Genomic DNA, 16,205 nt, shown 5'->3' with positions numbered 1-16,205 from the left:
GCCACCTCATCAGGAGCATGCCCAGGCATTGTAGGGAGGTCATACAGGCACGTGGAGGCCACACACACTACTGAGCCTCATTTTGACTTGTTTTAAGGACATTACATCAAAGTTGGATCAGCCTGTAGTGTGGTTTCCACTTTAATTTTGAGTGTGACTCCAAATCCAGACCTCCATGGGTTGATAAATTGGATTTCCATTGATTATTTTTGTGTAAAGAAAAAAGTATTTAATAACATTATTTCATTCATTCAGATCTAGGATGTGTTATTTTAGTGTTCCCTTTATTTTTTTGAGTAATGTAATGTTATATATATAATGTGCGAATATACTAGCAAGAGTTTTCTTTAAAAAGTATCCTGTAGTGTTGACCTATTTTAATCTTTTAATTTAAGTTTTGTTCATGAAAGGGCATCATCTTTTAACGTAAAATGGAAAGCAGAGAGCTGTCTCCTGACCGTGCATCCTTCTCTACCTTTCTTAGGGCTGAATAACGTGAAGGAGGACCCCAAGTCTGCAGGCATTGCCACCTTTGTAATCCAGGAGGAGTTTGACCGCTTCACGGGCTACTGGTGGTCGCCAGCTGCTCCTGAAGGTTAGTCTTTTCTGGATGGTTTTTGTGATCCTTGTCCTTATGTTTCCTTTCCCTCTACCAGAGATGTAGCTTTTGACTGAACAGGGACTCCTGATTTCTCTTTATCTTATCAATAAAATGCATTTAGTTTTTCATTACTACTTTAAGTTTAATAATTTTAACAAAGGTTAGTTAAATCTTACTGGATTGTTGAAGACAAATTCAACAAGGTTAGGCCACTCAGTCACAAAGCACATAGTGGTGGAAAAAGTACCCAATTGTCATACTTGGATAGAAGTAAAGATGCCTTAATGCCTTAATGGAAAATGACTGAAGTAAAAGTTAGTCACCCAGTAAAATACTACTTGAGTAAAAGTCTAAAAGTATTTGGTTTTAAATATAGTTAAGTAAATGTAATTGTTAAAATATAGTTAAGTATCAAAAGTACAAAACATTTCAAATGTCTTTATTAAGCAAATAGCTAGGGGCACATTAGCTAGGGGCACATTCCAAAACTCAGACATAATTTACAAACGAAGCATGTGTTTAGTAAGTGCCAGATCAGAAGCAGTAGTGATGACCAGGGATGCTCTCTTGATAAGTGTGTGAATTAGACCATTTTCCTGTTTTGCTAAGCATTCAAGTACTTTTGGGTGTCAGGGATAATGTATGGAGTAAAAAGTACATTATTTTCTTTAGGAATGTAGTGAAGTAAAAGTTGCAAAAATATAAATAGTAAAGTACAGATACCCAAAAAACTACTTAAGTAGTACTTTAGGACATACTTGCTTTTGAATAAAATGGCCAACTCAATAAGTTTCTCTTTCAGACCCAGATGGGGGGAAGACCCTCCAGTTACTGTATGAGGAGGTGGATGAGTCAGAGGTGGAGTTAATTCACGTTCCCTCCCCAGCCCTGGAGGAGCGCAAGGCTGATGTTTACAGATACCCCCGCACAGGTCCGCTCTCACCCTCATCCCCACCCCAAATGGCCTTTTTTAAGTATTAGTAGTACTGATTCATAACTTTTTATTGAACTGTATTGGCTACTATCTATATTTTCCATGTGACTATTGTGGCTAGGCAGAGTTGGATTTTATACTTCAATATACAGTACCAGTCAAAAGTTTGCAGACACCTACTCATTCAAGGGTTTTTCTTGATTTGTATTATTTCCTACATTGTACAATAACAGTAAAGACATCAAAACTATGAAATAACATATGGAATCATGTATTAAGCTAAAAAGTGTTAAACAAATCAATATATTTTAGATTCTTCAAAGTAGCCACCCTTTGCCTTGATGACAGCCTTGCATTCTCTTAACCAGCTTCACCTGGATTGCTTTTCCAACAGTATTGAAGGAGTTCCCATATATGCTGAGCTAGGGCTGGGCGATATGGCCAAAATATTATATCATGGTATTTGATGGTATTTTTTTGTTTTTGAAAAGTAAAAGTTCTACATGATCCTAGGGTGGCAGCACATACATTCTAAGTGATTTCAACAAGTCTTTCTCCATTCTTATTGTTTTATACTGTTCAATTCAACTTCAACCAAAACAAATTTCAGCACTTATCATTTCTGCATTTCCTGCACTTAATTGCAGTGGTGGAAAGAGTACCCAATTGTCATACTTGAGTAAAAGTAAAGGTACCTTAATAGAAAATGACACAAGTAAAAGTGAGTCACCCAGTAAAATACTACTTGAGTAAAAATATTTGTTTTTAAATATACTTAAGTATCAAAAGTAAATGTAATTGATCAAATGTACCTAAGTATCAAATTCCTTATATTAAGCAAACCAGATGGCACCATTTTCTTGTTTTTTTTAAATTTACGGATAGTCAGGGGTACACCAACACTCAGACATAATTTACAAACAAAGCATTTGTGTTTAGTGAGTCCTCCAGATCAGAGGCAGTAGATGAGCAGGGATGTTCTCTTGACAAGTGCGTGAATTGGACCATTTTCCTGTCCTGCTAAGCATTAAAAATCAGAATTTCCACACTGCCATGTAGGGCTGCACGATATGGGCAAATAATCTAGGACTTATTTTTTACCAATTGCGATTTGACTTGAGAAGTAGAGCAAAACTGTTGGAATCATGGAAATAGAATGTATTTTCTAATTCTATAGTTAGAATATAATAGTGTGCACTTTGAATACAGTGTTTGAGATGACGACAAATTAAAATGCCGGGGAGGAGTTATTTTGACAGGGTAGGAACCAAAGTGTTTATAACTGTTTCTAGGGGACCTTATAAGCTTTGAATACATTGCATGTTTTCTCTTAGCTACTTCATGTAGCTAACATATTCTTGCTTTGCATATTCCTCTTTGATTTGTAAGATACTGTTGCACAAACATGCTGATTTAGGTCTACACCATAACTGGTATTATCAGGCCGTATTAGCTAGCTACATTTGCTCTTACTCAGTACATCTCACTAGCTAGCTGCTAAGCTGCCGGCTGCTAAGCTGCCGGCTGCTAAGCTGCCGGCTGCTAAGCTGCCGGCTGCTAAGCTGCTGGCTGCTAACAATTAGCGTCTCACAAGATTCAGGGCAACTTGTTAAGTAAAGACAAACTAGCATTTTGCTGATGTAGTAAACACAAACTAATTGTGTCATTATAGAATGCTAGTGGATTTATATTAAGCTGCAAAGTGAAAACGGCATTGTTGTCATCATCAACATTGTTGTATGTGCTGCATTGACCATGCAGACTGAACGCAAGTGTGTCGTGGTTGAGGAACATCAAATGCGCTCCTTGAGTGACAGGGGGCGTGGCTAGTGGCACGGAGAGAAAGAGCAGAGAGAGATGACTCAAGTAGCTAAGTAAACTATACAAATTGATATTACACATGGCATATCACATTTAACAAACCAATTCACTGCAGAATGCTGTGGTAGCCATGTTGGTTAAGTGTGCCTTGAATTCTAAATAAATCACAGATAGTGTCACCAGCAAAGTACCATCACACCACCTCCATGCTTCACAGTGGGAACCACACATGCAGAGATCATCTGTTCACCTACTCTGCGTCTCACAAAGACACGGCGGTTGGAACCAAAATTCTCAAATTTGGACTCATCCAGCGCAAATGTTATTGGTGTCCTAGTAGTAGTTGTTTCTTTGCAGCAATTCAACCACGAAGGCCTGATTCATGCAGTCTCCTCTGAACAGTTGAGGTTGAGATGTGTCTGTTACTTGAACTCTGAAGCATTTATTTGGGCTGCAATTTCTGTGGCTCGTAACTCTAATGAACTTATCCTCTGCAGCAGAAGTAACTCTGGGGTCTTCCATTCCTATGTCGGTCCTCATGAGAGCCAGTTTCATCATAGCGCTTGATGGTTTTTGCGACTGCACTTGAAGATACTTTCAAAGTTATTGAAATGTTCAGTATTGACTGACCTTCATGTCTTAAAGTAATGATGGACTGTCACTTTTCTTTGCTTATTTGAGCTGTTCTTGCCGTAATATGAACTTGGTCTTTTACCAAATAGGGCTTTCTTCTGTATACCACCCCTATCTTGTCACCACACAACTGATTGGCTCAAATGCATTAAGAAGGAAAGAAATTCCACACATTAACTTTTAACTAGGCGTACCTGTTAATTGAAATGCTGGTTGAGAGAATGCCAACAGTGTGCAAAGCTGTCAAGGCAAAGGGTGGCTACTTTGTTTAATACTTTTTTTGGTTACTACATGATTCCATATGTGTTATTTCATAGTGTTGATGTCTTCACTATTATTCTACAATGTAGAAAAGAGTAAAAATAAATCAAAACCCTTGAATGAGTAGGTGTGTCTGGTACTGTACATTTGAGTAACTTGAGCTATTAGACAGGAGTGCCAGACAAGACGTGATATGTAAGATGGTTAACTTGTATTGCCCTCCTCTCCATTTTTCTTTTCAGGGAGTAAGAATCCTCAAATTACTTTCAAACTGGTAGAAATCAGAACCGACCACCTTGGCAGAGTAAGAACTTCTTAAAGTTCTCATGGTTTTGAACTGTATTGGTCTGTCTTTGTATTCTGCATGTCTACTTGAATGTTGCCTTCTGTTCCCTTTTTGTGGTCTTTTATGTGTTCCGTATGTCTCTATGTCCTTCAATGCCTATCTGCCTATTCTTATGAGTCCTTGTTATCATTAGATTGTAAGCACCCAGGACAAGGAGCTGGTCCTGCCTTTTACCACCCTTTTCCCTGGGGTCGAGTACATCGCCCGCGCCGGCTGGACAAAAGACGGCAAATAGTGAGTTCAAAAGACTGGAACAGACACAACTAAGCAAAGCTATCTATGCCGTGGAGCGGATTATATCTGTGTTGTAAAGGTGTAATTGTTCCTATCATTGAGTAAAGTCCTTGTAAATATGCAAACTGCACCAAGCCTTATGGTTTCATCTCAGATATTTTTTTTATTTAACCAGGCGAGTCAGTTAAGAACAAATGTATATTTACAATGACAGCCCGATCGTGTTACGTAGGTCAACACCACCTAAAGTTCTATTCCATCCCACACTCACCAGCAATCTGGACTAGTCCTCACACCATTGTGCTACCGGCTGGGCTGAAATGGCAAGTTAGCCACTCCTGGTGGGCGACAGTTGTGTTGAGGTCTCCGATAAGGCAAACGTCACCGCATCCAGAAACCAATAGCAAATCAATCTTAATGCGGGCTGGTTATGCGGGCTGGTTCTGTTGAACAGCACCCATCTCTTCTCTCCAGAGGGGTATATCACAGAGCATGACCAAAAAGTTAGCCAGCTACAGTAACTTTGATTTGAAATTCGGATATACCGTAACAAATGATTTTCCATTTAATTAAAATAGTATATATACCCTTTCAATTTCAAGGCCGCCTTTCTCTACATCAACTAGGAAATATGGAATTTATGAGGCTAATTATTTGACCCTGACAACCCACTACTCCTCTGTGCAGTGCATGGGCGGTACTGCTGGACAGGAGTCAACAGAGGCTCCAGTTGGTCCTGCTGCCCCCGGCCCTGTTCATCCCTGTAACCCAGGACCAGGCTCAACGGGAGGAGAGTGTGGAGGCTGTGCCAGAGGGGGTCCACCCCTTCATCATCTACGAGGAGATCACTGACATCTGGATCAACGTGAGTTAAAATAACTCTGGCTTCGGCTCTAAGGCCTAGATTTTGACTTGAGATCTAAGCATGGAACTCAATATGTAATAGAAATCATCCTTGCTGCTTGCATTGCCCTGATTTGCACGAAATTGTAGTTGCATGCCTTTGTTTGATATGGCTGTTACTCGTACTGTAGTTTTTATTGGTTAATTTGTAGTTACATGAATGTTAAGTTAAAATTCTCTTCCAATTATACATTTTGAAATGAAACGATTTAGTCTTAACCTTTGAAACCAGCAAATGCTCTTTCTTCTAGGGCTCATGTTATGTCAAGGCCTTTTCTTTGTTTCAGGTCCATGACATATTTTATCCTTTCATTCAAACAAACGATGATGAGATCACCTTCCTCTGGGTGAACGAGTCCAAAACTGGCTTCTGCCATTTGTACAAAGTCACCACGCTGTTACAACAGGGCTGCTACCAGTGGACCAGAGACTACATGCAGACAGAGGGTAGCAGAATACACTGTTTATACTCTGTTTGATTTATGGATTAATGGTAAAGATGTGAATAGAGGTGCACCTTCCCAAATCTATTTCTGATAATGTTTTGGGAGGTCAGCTCCACAGGAGGCTGCTGAGGGGAGGACGGCTGATAATAGCGTCTGGAATGGAATGGGTATCAAATGCATGGAAACCACGTGTTTGGTTTGTTTGATACCATTCCATTTATTCCGTTCCATTACTATGAGCATGTCCTCTGCAGTTAAGGTGCCTCCAGCCACCTGTGATCAATTCATTTAGTCTACTGGTTGTTCCTTTCAGAGGACTTTAAGTGCCCGATTAAGGAAGAGGTGACGTTAACCAGTGGGGAGTGGGAGGTGTTGGCCAGACATGGCTCCAAGGTAAGCCCTAGACACACACCTCTTATCTAAAATGAATGCCTAAAGGGTTTTAACATTTTAAGGTGGGGAGCATGGGAATCACCCCATTTTTTTTATATATTTTTTTGTGCCACAGCCCTCTGTCACCGCTCATCAGCTATCACAGTAGAAAGGTGATGGGCATAAGCAAAACATCCCTGTCATCACAGTTGTCTCCCCTCCCTCCCAACTCAGATCTGGGTGAACGAGGCTACCCAGCTGGTGTACTTCCAAGGTACGCGGGACACGCCCCTGGAGCATCACCTATACACTGTGAGCTACGACTCCCCGGGGGACATGGTCAGGCTGACCAAGCCAGGCTTCTCCCACAGCTGCTCCGTAAGCCAGGTAGGTACATTACCTTAGCGACAAGCTCTGGCAACTTCTTTTTTCCTTGAAATTAACCTTGGAGGTTTTAGCTTTTTGAAGATTTAGTTGACGTCACCTGTTTATGTTTCTGCTCTCTCTGTAGAATTTTGACATGTTTGTCAGCCATTACAGTAACGTCAGCACACCTCCCTGCGTCCACATCTACAAGCTGATGGGCCCAGAGAGTGACCCACTGCACAAAGAGCCTGAGTTCTGGGCTAGCATGATGGAGGCCACAGGTGAGTAAGAAAGGGGGGTCAGTTAGGGCTGGGAATTGCCAGGGACCTCACAGTACGATATTATAACGATCCTTGGGTGCCGATACGATATGTATTGCAGTTCGATGCGGCAATTTTATTGCGATTTTAGTGCTGCAAACATATTGCTCACTATATGTCTGCTGCAGAAAGACGAGAGAGCATGAGAAAATTAGTTTGATCAGTTATGGAATTAAAAGTGCTGAAAACATGTTGGCTCACTATTTAAAAAGATGGAGAACAAGCTATACGATGAATAATACCAGAGTTTTGGCGTGTGTATACGCACACACGCACACACACACGCACACACACACATGCATACACGCATCCAGTCTACCAGTCCAAAGTTTGGACACACCTACTCATTCCAGGCTTTTTCTTTATTTTTACTATTTTCTACATTGTAGAATAATAGTGAAGACATCAACTATGAAATAACACAACAAACAAACAAACAAATCTAAATATATTTTGAGATTCTTCAAAGTAGCCAACCTTTACCTTGATGACAGCTTTGCACACTCTTGGCTTTCTCTCAACCAGCTTCATGAGGTAGTCACCTGGAATGCATTTCAATTAACAGGTTAAGTTTATTTGTTTGAGTCAATCAGTTGTGTTGTGACAAGGTAGGGATGGTAAACAGAAGATGGCCCTATTTGGTAATAGACCAAGTCCATATTATGGCAAGAACAGCTCAAATAATCAAAGAGAAACGACAGTCCTTCATTACTTTAAGACGTGAAGGTCAGTCAATCTGGAAAATTTCAAGAACTTTGAAAGTTTCTTCAAGTGCAGTCACAAAAACCATCAAGCGCTTTGTTGAAACTGGCTCTCATGAGGACTGACACAGGAAAGGAAGACCCAGAGTTACCTCTGCTGCAGAGGATAAGTTCAGTGGAGTTACAGCCTCAGTAATTCAAGCCTAAATAAATGGTTTACAGAGTTCAAGTAGCAGACGCATCTGATTCATCAACTGTTCAGAGGAGACTGCGTGAATCAGGCCTTCATGGTTGAATTGCTGCAAAGAAACCACTACTAAAGGACACCAATAATAAGAAGTGACTTGCTTGGGCCAAGAAACACAATGAGTGGACATTAGGCTGGTGGAAATATTTCCTTTGGTCTGATTAGCCCAAATTTGAAAATGTTGATTCCAACCGCTGTGTCTTTGTGAGACGCAGAGGTGGTGAATGGATGATCTCTGCATGTGTGGTTCCCACCGTGAAGCATGGAGGAGGTGGTGGTGGTGTGGGGGTGCTTTGCTGGTGACATTGTTGGTGATTTATTTAAAATTCAAAGCACACTTAACCAGCATGGCTACCACAGTAGTCTGCAGCAATACGCCATCCCATCTGGTTTGCGCTTAGTGGGACTATCATTTGTTTTTCAACATGATAATAACCCAACACACCTTCAGGCTGTGTAAGGGCTATTTGCCCAATAAGGAGAGCGATGGAGTGCTGCATCAGTAAACCTGGCATCCAGTCACCTGACCTGAACCCAATTGAGATGGTTTGGGAGGAGTTGGACCCCACAGAGTGAAGGAAAAGCAGCCAACAAGTGCTCTGCATATGTGGGAACTCCTTCAAGACTATTGGAAAAGCATTCCAGGTGAAGCTAGCTGAGAGAATGCCAGGAGTGTGCAAAGTTGTTATCAAGGCAAAGTGTGGCTACTTTGAAGAATCTCAAATCTAGAATATATTTTGATTTGTTAACACTTTTTTGCTTACTACATTATTCCGTATGTGTTATTTCATAGTTTTGATGTCCTCGCTATTATTCTAAAATAGTAAAAAGAAAAACCCTTGAATGAGTAGGTGTCCTAACACACCTTTCTATATAAGGTCCCACCTTTTATTTCAGAGTGAAAACCAAGCCATGTGGTCAAAGGAAATGACCGTATAGCTTCGAGACAGGATTGTGTCGAGGCACAGATCTGGTGAAGGGTACCAAAACATTTCTGCAGCATTGAAGGTCCCCAAGAACACAGTGTCCTCCATTCTTAAGTGGAAGAAGTTTGGAACCACCAAGACTCTTCCTAGTGCTAACGCCCCGCCCAAACTGAGCAATTGGGGGAGAAGAGTCTTGGTCAGGGAGGTGACCAAGAACCCGATGGTCATGCTGTCAGAGCTCCAGAGTTCCTCTGTGGAGATGGATGTCCTTCTGGAAGATTATCCCATCTCTGCAGCACCCTACCAATCAGGCCTTTATGGTAGAGTGGCCAGACTGAAGCCGGTCCTCAGTAAAAGGCACATGACAGGCCGCTTGGAGTTTGCCAAAGGGACCTAAAGACTCTAAGACCATGAGAAACAAGATTCTCTGGTCTGATGAAACCAAGATTGAACTCTTTGGCCTGAATGCCAAGATTCACGTCTGGAGGAAACCTGGCACCATCCCTACGGTGAAGCATGTTGGTGGCTAGGTCTGTGACGGTCACAAAATTTAGTCAGCCGGTGATTGTCAAGCAAATAAGCATGGTGGTGGCAGCATCATGCTGTGGGGATGTTCGTCAGCAGCAGGTACTGGGAGACTAGTCAAGATTGAGGGAAAGATGAGCGGAGCAAATACCAAGATCGTTGATGAAAACCTGCTCCACAGCGCTCAGGACCTCAGACTGGGGCGAAGGTTTACCTTCCAACAGGACAATGACCCTAAGCACACAGCCAAGACAACTCAGGAGTGGCTTCAGGGACAAGTCTCTGAATGTCCTTGAGTGGCCTAGCCAGAGCCTGGACTTGAACCTGATCTAACATCTCTGGAGAGACCTGAAAATAGCTGTGCAGCAATGCTCCCCATCCAACCTGACAGAGATGGAGAGGATCTGCAGAGAAGATTGGGAGAAACTCCCCAAATACAGGTGGGCCAAACTTGTACCGTCATACCCTAGAAGACTCGACGCTGTAATCGCTGCCAAAGGTGCTTCAACAAAGCACTTTGTAAAGGGTCTGAATTCTTATGTAAATGTGATATTTCTGTTTTTTTTATTTTTTTTGGAATACATTTGCAAAAATGTCTATAAACCTGTTTTTGCTTTGCTTTGTCATTATGGGGTATTGTGTGTAGATTGATGAGGGGGGGAAAAAATTGAATCCATTTTAGAATAAGGCTAACCTTTTAGGGCTAGGCGTCCAGCTAGCAGGACAACTTCCAGTGAAACTGGAGGACTCGCAATTCAAATAAATAATCATAAACATTTTGGATATTAAGCATTTAGGCACATATAAGTGTCATATTGGTTGAAAGCTTAAATTCTTGTTAATCTAACTGCACTGTCTGATTTACAGTAGCTATTACTGCGAAAACATGCCATGCGATTGAGGGCGGCGCCCCACATCAAAATATTTTCTCACCGGCACAGGTTTCATAAATTCACAAATAGCGATTTAAATATTCACATACTTTTTGAGAATCTTCATCTGATTTGTCAACCAAAGGGTCCCATCTATAATATGTAGTGTCGTTTTGTTAGATAAAATCCTTCTTTATATCCCAAAAAGTCAGTTTTTAGTGTGCGCCATCGATTTGAGTAGTCCACGTGTTCAACTTGCAGAGAAGGGAATTTGAAAATCTACCCCTAAACTTTGTTTTAACAAGTCAAAATACGTTTCTATTTACTCCTCAGATACCCTTAAATGTAATCAAACTTTAATATTTCTTACGGAAAGAAGTATGTTCAATAGGAAGAAAAGTTTAGCAGATGCGTAATGTGTTCATGGCATGCGCAAACATGAATTTCCAAGACTATGTCCTACTAAAACTGATATTTCTTATTCGTTTTTGAAGTTACAAGCCTGAAACCTTGAACATAGACTGCTGACACCCTGTGGAAGCTAATTTTCAGTGTGACCTTATACTTGCCATTGTAAGAGGATGGTCTCTCTCAAAAAGATTCTGGTTGGTTTTTCTTTGGATTTTCTCCTACCATATCTATTGTTATATTCTCCTACATTATTTTAACATTTCTACAAACTTCAGTGTTTTCTTTCCAATGGTACCAATTATATGCATATCCTGGCTTCAGGGCCTGAGCAACAGGCAGTTTACTTTGGGCATGTCATTCAGGTGGAAATTGAGAGAAAAGGGGCCAAGAAGACTCAATGCTGTAATCGCTGCCAAAGGTGCTTCAACAAAGTACTTAGTAAAGGGTCTGAATTCTTATGTAAATGTGGTATTTCTGTTGTTTTTTTTTTTATACATTTGCAAAAATGTATAAACCTGTTTTTGCTTTGTTTTGTCATTATGGAGTATTGTGTATAGATTGGGGGGGGGACTGTTTCATCCATTTTAGAATAAGGCTAAGTTAACAATGTGGAAAAAGTCAAGGGGTCTGAATATTTTGTGTGTGTGTGTGTGTGTGTGTGAAACTATCAATTTTATAATATCGTCCAAAATAATATTGTAATATGTAAGTATCCCCCCCCCATCACTAGGGTCAATGCATTGAAATCTTCTGTTGGCTTTTCACCTCTGACTACAAAACATCAATGAACTGTTACCATAAGCACGCTGTCGCCATCACACTTAACTCACAAGTTGAGACTACAGAATGCCCCTGCAAATTCAATGTTGCTTATTTATAGTTGAATGAGTCACTTTCCCAAGGGCAGTCACATCAATAGAATCTGCCCTTGCAATAATTACTCCCCCAATGGAATGAACAGCTATAGTATCTACAGTTGACCTCGATAGTGATATGCATTTGACTTCATATTGGTGTTAATGTTGTTTCTCAGGGCGCCCAGGAGATTACATCCCACCAGAGATCTTTACTTTCCCAGGGAATTCAGGGTTCCACCTCTACGGCATGTTGTACAAACCACACAACTTGGTACCTGGCAGGAAGCACCCTACAATCCTCTTTGTGTATGGAGGCCCCCAGGTTTGTTCAATAAAAATAGTTTTATTCTGTAATATAGTCTTGTTTGTGACAGTTTGGATTTCAAGGTTAGTTATATAAAAAAAATATAATGTTAAAAGGTTTTATCTCATATGTTTTTAATGTTGAGGGGGGGTTTGTGTGCTCCAGGTGCAGTTAGTAAATAACACGTACAAAGGAGTGAAGTACCTGAGGCTGAATACGCTAGCGTCACTAGGCTACGCCGTCGTGGTCATTGACGGGAGAGGCTCCTGTCAGAGAGGCCTCAAGTTCGAGGGGGCTCTGAAAAACAAAATGGTAAACAGTAACACAACTTCACGTCTCTACTAACCATACACCAGTGTTGTAGGTGTTAGTCTTTCACCTAAGTTCTTTATCAGCAGCGTTTAATTTTTTTGCAGTGCGCCGCTGCTAAATTAATATAGGGGAAACTGAGATATTGGAAAAAAAAGACTTGCATTGCCAGTTTGTGATCAATCTGTATTACCAGAGTTGTGTTCAGTAAGGCACAATGTAGCAAAAAGGGCATTCTTATTGGACCAGCCCAGATAGTACATCCCCATTTCAATATGTTTAAAAAAGTGTTCTCCTGTTTGCCTTCATGCCAGTCGTGACATTGCTTTCCCCATTTGTGGTTCTCAGGGCCAGGTGGAGATCGAGGACCAGGTGGAGGGGCTGCAGTACGTGGCTGAAAAGTACACTTTTGTGGACCTGAGTCGCGTGGCCATCCACGGCTGGTCTTACGGCGGCTTCCTCTCCCTCATGGGCCTCGTCCACAGGCCCAACGTCTTCAAGGTGAGAGGAAAGTTCGAAGTCTCCACTGAAGAACTTTAGGGGATTATTCTTTGGACTGTCACAACTTCACCTTACATGCATTCTGTGTAAGAAATTAATTGTGACGGCAGACTGTGTAGTTCTATGGCTTTGAACCATGAAGGGGTATTAATGTGGCCCAGCCCTGGTTTAAGTCAACAAGCTCAAAATATTGACTCTAAAACTTGGAGCGTTAAATTCATGTTTTGACTGGTTGTACTGTACATATGGTTACTGTTGTTGATTTGAGCTGTCCTTGTATGGTCCAGGTGGCCATAGCGGGTGCCCCTGTGACGGTGTGGATGGCCTACGACACCGGTTACACGGAGCGCTACATGGACCTACCTGAGAACAACCAGCAGGGATACGAAGCCGGTTCTGTCGCCTTGCACGTAGACAAGCTGCCCAGCGAGTGAGTCATCACCATTCATTACCGTTTACTGTCAACCTCAGGGTGCTTCACAGGCAATACGTAAAGGCAGCAGTAAAGAGACTCCAAAGTGCAGCTGTCCTGCAATACTGTTCGTCACTTGTTTTTGATATGGTCCTGATGGGACACACTTGCTTGATTAGCCTGATCCCAGATCTGTTTGTGCTGTATAGGCAACTCTTATGACAATGACCATAGGAGTTGGCTATACATAACGAACAGATCTGGGACCAGGATAAGTTCTGATGCGAGGGGAAATTAAAATGTGTTTTTTTACTTTTCTAGAGATAATCTTTTATATTTTGTTTTCCTACCCAGGCCTAACCGGTTACTTATATTACATGGATTCCTTGATGAGAATGTGCACTTTTTCCACACCAACTTCCTGGTGTCTCAACTGATCCGTGCGGGGAAGCCGTATCAGCTACAGGTAGGAGGGCAGTGGGTTTAGTTGTGTACATGTGCCCCATCTTACACAGACCTACAACGCAGTGTTCATTCAACTTCATAGTATAAAATGGCGAGCGATGATGAGAGAATTGAATATGTGCAGTGGAACATTTCCCCAGGCTTTAGCTGACATGTTGCTGAAAACAAACGCATTCGCTACAAAGAAAAGTGTGGGACTCATTTATTTTTCAAGGCCTCTTTTCAGAGCACATTAAAAGCAACATTTTATAAATGAGGAAGACGGGTGCTTCCTTTCCGGGGGCTTTCTCTTTCCTCCATCTGTTCCTTTGTCTCCATCTCTTCAGATCTACCCCAACGAGAGACACAGCATCCGCTGCCCAGAGTCTGGAGAGCACTATGAGATTATGCTGCTGCACTTCCTCCAGCAGTACCTCTGAGGGCTGCAGTTGAATGAACAGAGCCCCTTCCCCACTCTTTCTCCCCCCCCCCCCCCGTTGCCCAATGTCACCATGCACCTTCACATATACCACAGGAGGCTGGTGAGTGGAGGACTGGTCATAATAGCTGGAATGGAGTGAATGGAATGGTATCAAACATGTCTGATGTATTTGAAACCATTCCATTTATTCCGTTCCATCCATTACTATGAGCTGGTCCTCCCCAATTAAGGTGCCACCTGTGACAAACACACTGTGTCCCATTATCTGCCATTTGCATCCGATCCCTCACCCTACTCTTAAAAACGGAGATTTTTTATAATAGCCTGGAGAAGCCCTCCCATGCTACCAACCCCTTCCCACGCCAAGAGCAGAGTGTTGTCACCTGTCAGTTTTTAACTGGACAATGACTGCAAAGAAGGAGAGAAGTAGAAAATATAGAACAAACATTGAGCATTTTGAGAAAAAGAGCTCATTAGCATCTTGGAGTGATTTTCTGTTTTTATTTGGGATTTTTGTGCCACACCCTGTTAGCAAGGGGGACCATTATGAAAATATATGGACTCAATACTGTTAGTCGCTCTGGATAAGAGTGTCTGCAAGTGACTAAAATGTAAATGTTTTGTTTGTTCATACTTTGGACTGTGCTGTTGTAAGTCATGGTGGATTACAGTGTTGTGTGGTGAGCCAAATGGCGTGGCCGCTGAGGACGGAAACCACACACTACCTGCAACTGGTATTTTAAGTGTGTGTTGAAATAAAAAAAAGTATTTTTAGGAATTCTTCTTTTATAATGAGTGTCTAAATGTAGTAAGTCATTAAGACTACTATCTCCAATGCCATTTCACTCTAGTGATCAAGTCTTTGCTGAGCTTGTCGCCTCAGAAGGCGCAGGCTTCTTTAGCTTTTGAAAACTTTCATCTCAATCGCAATGTTAAATGTATCAATAGGGTCACATGTACAGTGCATTCGGAAAGTATTCAGACCCATTCACATTTTTAACGTTACTGCCTTATTCTAAAATTGATTATTTTTTTTCCCCCCCCTCATCAGTCGACACAATACCCATAATGACAAATGGAAAATTTGGTTTTTAGAATTTTTTTGCCAATTTATTCAAAATAAACAGCAGTTACCTTACTTACATTAGTATTCAGACCCTTTGCTATGACACTCGAAATTGAGCTCAGGTGCATCATGTTTCCATTGATCATCCTTGAGATGTTTCTACAACTTGATTGGAGTCCACTTGTGGTAAATTCAATTGATTGGACATGATTTGGAAAGTCACACACCTGTCTATACAAGGTCCCACAGTTGACAGTGCATGTCAGAGCAAAAACCAAGCCATGATGTTGAAAGAATTGTCCGTAGAGCTCCAAGACAGGATTGTGTTAAGGCATAGATCTGGGGAATGGTACGAAAACATTTCTGCAGCATTGAAAGTCCCCAAGAACACAGTGGCCTCCAGCGTTTTTAAATGGAAGTTTAGAACCACCAGACTCTTCCTAGACTCTTCCTAGAGCTGGCCACTGTGAAGTGACGCTCCCCATTCAACCTGACAGAGCTTGAGAGGATCTGCAGAGAAGAATAGGAGAAACTGCCCAAATACAGGTGTGCCAAGCTTGTAGCGTCATACCCAAGAAGACTTGATGCTGTAATCGCTGCCAAAGTTACTTCAACAAAGTACTGAGTAAAGGGTCTGAATAGTTACAGTACCAGTCAAAAGTTTGGACACACCTAATCATTCAAGGGTTTTTCTTTATTTTTTACTATTTTCTGCATTGGAGAATATTAGTGAAGACATCAAAACTATGAAATAACACATGGAATCATGTAGTAACCTATAGTGTTAAACAAATCAAAATATATTTGGTATTCTTTAAAGGAGCCACCCTTTGCCTTAATGACAGCTTTGGTCACACTTGGTATTCTCTCAACCAGCTTTGAGGTAGTCACCTGGAATACTTTTCCAACAGTCTTGAAGGGGTTCCCACATATGCTGAGCACTTGTTGGCT

General features: G+C 41.4%; 1 protein-coding gene across 7 annotated transcripts in view; it reads left to right on the top strand.

The window, feature by feature from the left end:
- LOC106573875 (dipeptidyl peptidase 9) overlaps positions 1-14,966 on the top strand; it is a 34,950-nt gene extending 19,984 nt beyond the window's left edge. For all 7 annotated transcript variants that reach the window (XM_014149297.2, XM_045697280.1, XM_014149298.2 and 4 more), the window contains 15 exons: positions 485-595; positions 1,404-1,532; positions 4,493-4,554; positions 4,730-4,830; positions 5,518-5,695; positions 6,021-6,180; positions 6,493-6,572; positions 6,786-6,938; positions 7,063-7,198; positions 11,953-12,098; positions 12,246-12,392; positions 12,738-12,890; positions 13,178-13,320; positions 13,657-13,768; positions 14,094-14,966. In XM_014149297.2, the coding sequence (XP_014004772.1) occupies positions 485-595; positions 1,404-1,532; positions 4,493-4,554; positions 4,730-4,830; positions 5,518-5,695; positions 6,021-6,180; positions 6,493-6,572; positions 6,786-6,938; positions 7,063-7,198; positions 11,953-12,098; positions 12,246-12,392; positions 12,738-12,890; positions 13,178-13,320; positions 13,657-13,768; positions 14,094-14,186 (1,904 nt within the window). In that variant the 3' untranslated portion in view covers positions 14,187-14,966. The remainder of the gene's footprint in view (positions 1-484; positions 596-1,403; positions 1,533-4,492; positions 4,555-4,729; positions 4,831-5,517; positions 5,696-6,020; positions 6,181-6,492; positions 6,573-6,785; positions 6,939-7,062; positions 7,199-11,952; positions 12,099-12,245; positions 12,393-12,737; positions 12,891-13,177; positions 13,321-13,656; positions 13,769-14,093) is intronic.
- Positions 14,967-16,205: the final 1,239 nt, after the last annotated feature.

Source organism: Salmo salar, chromosome ssa16 (genome assembly GCF_905237065.1).
Source record: "Salmo salar chromosome ssa16, Ssal_v3.1, whole genome shotgun sequence".
Taxonomy (NCBI): Eukaryota; Metazoa; Chordata; class Actinopteri; order Salmoniformes; family Salmonidae; genus Salmo; species Salmo salar.
This window is presented reverse-complemented; position numbering and strand designations above follow the sequence as displayed.